At 52.1% G+C, this 6247-nt stretch overlaps 1 protein-coding gene across 3 annotated transcripts in view; it reads left to right on the top strand.

The window, feature by feature from the left end:
* Nucleotides 1–6247, top strand: part of LOC143989289 (uridine-cytidine kinase-like 1) — a 32489-nt gene that overhangs the window by 6094 nt on the left and 20148 nt on the right. For 2 of the 3 annotated variants that reach the window (XM_077489367.1, XM_077489368.1), the window contains exons 2-6: nt 3080–3279; nt 3706–3812; nt 4352–4522; nt 4620–4691; nt 5957–6146. In XM_077489367.1, the coding sequence (XP_077345493.1) occupies nt 3080–3279; nt 3706–3812; nt 4352–4522; nt 4620–4691; nt 5957–6146 (740 nt within the window). Of the gene's footprint in view, nt 1–1280; nt 1466–3079; nt 3280–3705; nt 3813–4351; nt 4523–4619; nt 4692–5956; nt 6147–6247 lie in introns of those variants that run through there. The other variant, XM_077489369.1, reaches the window with a different exon arrangement.

Genomic DNA, 6247 nt, shown 5'->3' with positions numbered 1-6247 from the left:
AACCCTTCCTCATTCCATCCAAAACTAAAGATACTTTATATGTATGTCAAGTTAGGAATGTGTTTTTTGGTGTCATTGGGGTCGTGGGTGTGCTCTGTGTGTCATCAGAATTAGTGGTGCGCTCTATAGCAGGGTCAGGAGGGAGCTCCTTGGTATCGGTGGAGTTAGGCGGCGTGTGCTCTGTTGTCAGTTGGATCAAGGGTGTGCTTTCTCGTGTCAGGATTGTTCTCTGGGGTGTCGGTGGGGAAAAGAGGGTGCTCTCTGGGGTGTGCTTTGTTGGGTCTTGCGTGTCACTGGAGAAGGAGCGTCCTTTGTTGTATCAGTGGGGTGTCAGCAGGGTTAGGTGTGTGCTCTGTGGGTGTCGTTGGAGGCCCAGAGTGTGTTGTATCAGCAAGATCACAGGTGTGCTCTGGGAGGGTCGGGATTGTGCTCTGGGGTGTCGTGGGGTCAGGATTGTGCTCTGGGGTGTCGTGGGGTCAGGTTGTACTCAGTCATTGGGGGAGGTGGTCAGAATTGTGCTCTGGGGTGTTATCGGGATCACAAGTGTGCTCTCTGGGGAGTCACTGTGGTCAGGATTGGGCTTTGGGAATGTCAGTGGAATCACAGGTATGCTCTGGGGTGTCAATGGGATCACAGATGTACTCTGGGGGGCCTTTGGGGGTCACAGGTGTGCCCTGGGGGCCATTAGGGGTCACAGGTATGCCATTGGGGGTCACAGGTGTGCCATTGGGGGTGTGCTCTGGGGTGCCATCGGGTACTAGGTACGCTCCCTGGGGTGCCATCGGGGTCACAGGTGTGCTCTGGGGTGCCATCGGGGTACTAGGTGCACTCTCTGGGGTGTCACTGTGGTCGGGAATGTGCTTTGGGAAGTCCGTGGAATCACAGGTGAACTCTAGGCTGTGAGCGGGATTACGATTGTGCTCTGGGGTGTTCAGCCAGGTCTCAGATGTGCATTAGGGTGTAAGCGGTGTCACGGGTCTGCTGTGGGGTGTTAGCGGGATCAGGATTGTGTCCTGTCCAGTGGCACCAAAAAGCAACGGGCTTTTTGGTGCCACTGGGGTCAGGATTGTGCTCTAGGGTATCTTCAGGGCCAGACTTGTGTCCTGGGGTATATACTGTCAGGATTAAGCTCTGGGGGGTTGGTGGGGTCAGGAGTGTGCTCTGTGGTGTCATCGGGGTCAGACATGGGCTCTGTGGTGTCATCGGGGTCAACCATCTGCTCGGTGGTGTCATGCAGGGCGGGATCTGGCAGTGACAGGCGGAGGGTCAGCTGGTATTTTTATCTGTGGTTGCAGATGTCTCTCTTGCCTATGTTTGGCAGTCGGAGTCGCTGTGTTGTAAGATTTGTTTATGTTGGAGCTGCAGAGCCTTCCACTACTTCCAGCATGAACCCGACCAGCTCTGACTGCTTCTATGGGGCCGTTATATCTGCTCGATCTTTTTTCCTGCCCCGTCCAGGTACATCGTAGAAGCTGGAGGGTTATTTGTGTGTGTGTGTGTGTGTGTGTGTGTGTGTGTGTGTGTGTGTAGAAGCTTTGTGTTGGCATGTTTTTGGGCTCAGTATTTGCAGTTTGAGTCTTTATATTAGCTGTGTATGGGTATTGGGCTGTTGTGTGGTGTTTGGAGGTTTTGGTAATCTGTATTAGATGTGTTGCATATTCGGGATGTTTTGGGGTTCAGTATTGGCAGTCCTGGTTTTGGGGCTTAGCATTGGTTGTGTGAGCCTCTGGGGATGTTCTCAGGCCCAGTATGGACGTGTGGGGTTTTTCAGGTTATTTTGGAGGTCAGTAATGGCAGTGTGGGGTCTTCGGGGTGTTTTTGGGGTGCTGTATTGGCATTGTGGGGTTTGGGGGCTTTAGTATTGGCTTTGTGGGGTTGTTGGGAAGTTTTCAAATGTTTGGTAGTGTAGTTTGGTGTAGGTAGGTTTTGGGTCTCATTATTGACTGTGTGGTGGTGTTTGGATGTTTTGGGGTTCAGTATTGGCTGTGTGTGGATGTTTTGGGGCTTGGTATTAGCTGTGTGGGGTGTTGGGATGTTTTGAGGTTTGTCATTGGCCATGTGGGGGTGTTAGGGATTTGTGTTGACTGTGTGGGGGTATTCTGGATATTTTGGTGCTCAGTATTGGCACTGTGAGACTCTGGAAATGTTCGTGGGGTTTTCAGATTTTTTTTGGGGATCAGTATTGGCAGTGTGGGGTTTTCAGGATGTTTTGGGGTTTGGTATTGACATTGTGGTGTTTTGGGGCTCCAGTATTGGCTATGTGGGGCTGTTGGGAAGTTTTGGTGCTCAGTAGCATTTCAAAGTTTGGTAGTGGCAGCATTAGGATTGATGGGAGATGTTTTGGAACTCGCTATCAGCTGTGTTGGGGTGTTTTGGGGCTCAGTGTTGACTGTGTGGGGGTGTTTTGGGGCTCACTATTCACTGTGTGTGAGTGTAGGTGGATTTTGGGTCTCATTATTAGCAGTGTGGTGGAGTTTAGATGTTTTTGGGGTTTGGTATTGGCTGTGTTTGGCTGTTTTGAGGTTTGTTATTGCCCATCTTGGAGGTATCTGGAATGTTTTGGGGCTCAGTCGTGGTAGTGTGAGGTTTTTGGGATGTTGTGGGCTTATCATTGGCCGTGTGAGGCTCTGGGGATGTTCTGAGGTGCAGTATGGGCAGTGTGGGGTTTTCAGGTTATTTTTGAGGCCAGTATTGGCAGTGTTGGGTTTTCAGGATGTTTTGAGGTTCAGTATTGACATTGTGGGGTTTACATGATGTTTTGGGGCTCCAATATTTACTGTGGGTCAATTTTTGAACCTCAATATTGGCTGTGTGATGGTGTGTGGATGTCCTGGGGTTCAGTATTGGCTGTGTAGGGATGTTTTGGGGCTCGGTGTTGCTGTGTTGGGATGTTTTGGGGCTTAGCATTGACTATGTGGGGGCGGTGGGATGTTTTGAGGTTCTGTATTGGCTGTTTTTGGAGCCAGGGAAGGAGGTATTAGTAGTGTAGGGATGTTTCGAGTGGGGGGTGGTAAATGGACCGCAAACAGCTATCTTTGAACATAAACTGACCGCCTTCTCTCCTCCCATATCGTTGCAGTGACAGCGGGGAGGACTCGCTGGACACTTTGCTCACACGTCTCCCCCTCACACCATCTCTATCTCCTCGAAAACGTACCACCAGCCAGAGCAAGACCGAACCGCCATTACTGCGCACCAGCAAGAGGACCATTTACACCGCTGGGCGCCCACCCTGGTACAATGAGTCTGGCACACCTTTCAATGAGGCCTTTGTTATCGGTGAGTGGAAGGTCAGCAGGCAAATTTACATGGCAAGGGAAGTATGAAAGAAAGCATATCAATTTTTCATATTTAGTACAGCAGGTTAAACTCCAGGCCTTGTTTTCCATGTGTTTACTTGACTAATCCTAACTGCTTTGCTGTAAAATAAAAATACTGTTGATCATATTGGTGACAACATAGGAGCACCATTGGGACACAGGAACAGAGCATTGTCACCCTATAACCGCAACAAAGACCTTCATGGCAGGATTACCAGAGATCATTTCAAAGCTGTAGGTTTATAAGGACTGTGAATGACAACAGCTTGGTAAACATATTCTATGTTCTATTTGATGTACTATGTAGTATATAATGTGACAGTCCTTCATAGTATTCTTTCATCACTCCGTATATCTTTACTCATCACTCCTTTTCCCGTTCCAGGTCTGTGTGGCGGCAGTGCGTCTGGGAAGACTACCGTAGCCAATAAAATAATTGAAGCCCTAGATGTGCCCTGGGTGGTCCTTCTGTCCATGGACTCCTTCTATAAGGTCTGCTTATAGGATCATTCCTAGATTTTACATAGCTGAATGGCCCGGGGACCGGACTGGGGGGTAGAGCTGTGATCTGCCCAGAGACCCGACTGGGGGGGGGGGGGGGGGGCCTTGGAGGCGTAGAGCTGAGATCTGCCTGGGGGCCCAACTGGGGGGGGAAGGCATACAGCTAAGATCTGTCCCAGGGACCTGACTGGGGGGGGGGGGGGGGGGGTTAGGAGCTGAGATCTCTCTCTCTGGGACCCGACTGGGGGGGGGGGGGGGTAGAGCTGAGATCTGTCCCAGGGAGCCGACTGGGGGGGGGGGATTAGAGCTGAGATATGTCCCAGGGTTCCAGCTGGGGGCATCGTAGAACTAAGGTATATCCTAAGGAACCGACTGGGGGGGAAGGCGTAGAGCTGAGATCGGTCCTGGGGACCTGGCTTGGGGGAGGGGAGCATAGACCTAAGATCTCTGTATCCCAGGTCCCCCCGTCTTGCCCTCTCTCCCTCTCCCATGTCTTGCCTTATAACTTTTTCTCTTTCCACCTTCCGCAGATCCTTAGTAAGGAGGAGCAGGAATTGGCTGCCAGGAACGAGTATAATTTCGATCACCCCGATGCGTTTGACTTTGATCTTTTGGTGAATGTGCTGAGGAAGCTGAAGAAGGGGAAGAGTGTGAAGGTGCCGGTCTATGATTTCACCACTCACAGCCGCAGGAAGGATTGGGTGAGCCGGAGGGTTGTATTCCTGGGATTGCTCAGATGTGTTGTGTGTGTGTGTGTGTGCGCGGAGGTAGATCTCTGTTCTCACTCGTCTCTTCCAGAAAACCGTGTATGGGGCCAACGTTGTCATATTCGAAGGCATCCTGTCATTTGCCAATAAGGAGCTCTTGAAGGTTAGACTCTGCTACACTTCTCTCTCTCAATTCTTGCTCAATATCTCTTCCCCACATAATTCTCCTCTCCTCCCCATGACTGCTTTCTCCACCTTTCTCTGGCACCATGGTCCGAGCATCCTCCCCATGATCGCATTCTTCACCTCTCCTTACCGGACATACCTTTTATAATCTCTCCTCCCCTGACAGCTTGAGCTACGTCTACGTCCCATGACAGGGTGTGAACCTTTCCTCCCCCTGATATGCTCTAATTCTGTCCCCCCCCCCCCCCCCCCCGCTCCCTATTATCCCCCTGACAGCCTCCTCGCCTCTCCTCCCTATTATCCCCCCTGACACGATCCTCTGCCTCTCCTCTCCCTATTATTCCCCCCCCCATGCCTTTCTCTCCTCTCCATATTTATCCCCCCTGACACCATCCTCTGCCTCTCCTCTGCCAATTATCCCCCCTGACTCCTTCCTCTCCCCTCCCTATTATCCCCCCCCCCACACCTTCCTCTCTCTATTATCCCCCCTGACACCTTGCTCTGCTCTCCCTATTGCCCCCCCACCCTCCCGACGCCTTCCTCTCCTCTCCCAATTATTCCCCCTGACAACATCCTCTGCCTCTCCTCTCCCTATTATCCCCCCTGACACCATCCTCTGCCTCTCCTCTCCCAATTATCCCCCCTGGCGCCATCCTCTGCCTCTCCTCTCTCTATTATCCCCCCCCCCCTTCCTCTCCTCTCCCTATTTCCCCCCCTGATGCCTCCCTTTGCTCTCCCTATTGTCTCCCCCCCCATCCCCCTGCCTTTCTCTCTCCTCTCCCATTTATTTCCCTGACGACATCCTCTGCCTCTCGTCACCCAATTATCCCTGCTGACGCCATCCTCTGCCTCTCCTCTCCCAAGTATCCTGCCCTGACTCCATCCTCTCCTCTCCTATTATCCCCCCCCCCCACCCCCCGATGCCTTCCTCTCCTCTCCCTATTATCCCCCCCCCACCCCCCGATGCCTTCCTCTCCTTTCCCTATTATCCCCCCCCCCCCCCCCCTGACACCTTCCTCTCCTCTCCCCATTGCCCCCAACCCATCATCGCCTTCCTCTCGTCTCCCTATTATCCCCTCCTGACATGATCCTCTGCCTCTCCTCTCCCTATTATCCCCCCTGACATGATCCTCTGCCTCTCCTCTCCCTATTATCCCCCCATGATGGCACCCTCTTACTGAAATCTTGGTCAGCCTCTCCTCTGTTCCCTTTGATTACACGGATCACCTCTTCTCTCCTCAGCTGCTGGACATGAAGGTGTTTGTGGATACGGACTCTGACATTCGGCTGGTCCGTCGGCTGAAGCGGGACATCATGGAGCGGGGGCGTGACATTGTGGGGGTCATTAAGCAGTATAATAAGTTTGTGAAGCCAGCATTTGAGCAGTACATCGAGCCCACTGTTCAGCTGGCAGACATTGTGGTGCCAAGAGGTGAGTGTGTGCCTACTTACCTCTGATTCCTCAAAATACCTGTGTAATGATCTCTCTGTATTCGATGTGGAGAGATGAGTGTCCCTAACATCTGTCCCCTT

Source organism: Lithobates pipiens, unplaced genomic scaffold (assembly GCF_037356315.1).
Source record: "Lithobates pipiens isolate NorthernLeopardFrog02 unplaced genomic scaffold, aLitPip1_a1.2 Scaffold_18, whole genome shotgun sequence".
Classification (NCBI taxonomy): domain Eukaryota; kingdom Metazoa; phylum Chordata; class Amphibia; order Anura; family Ranidae; genus Lithobates; species Lithobates pipiens.
The sequence above is the reverse complement of the archived record's forward strand: the minus strand, read 5'-3'. Positions and strand labels throughout refer to the sequence as shown.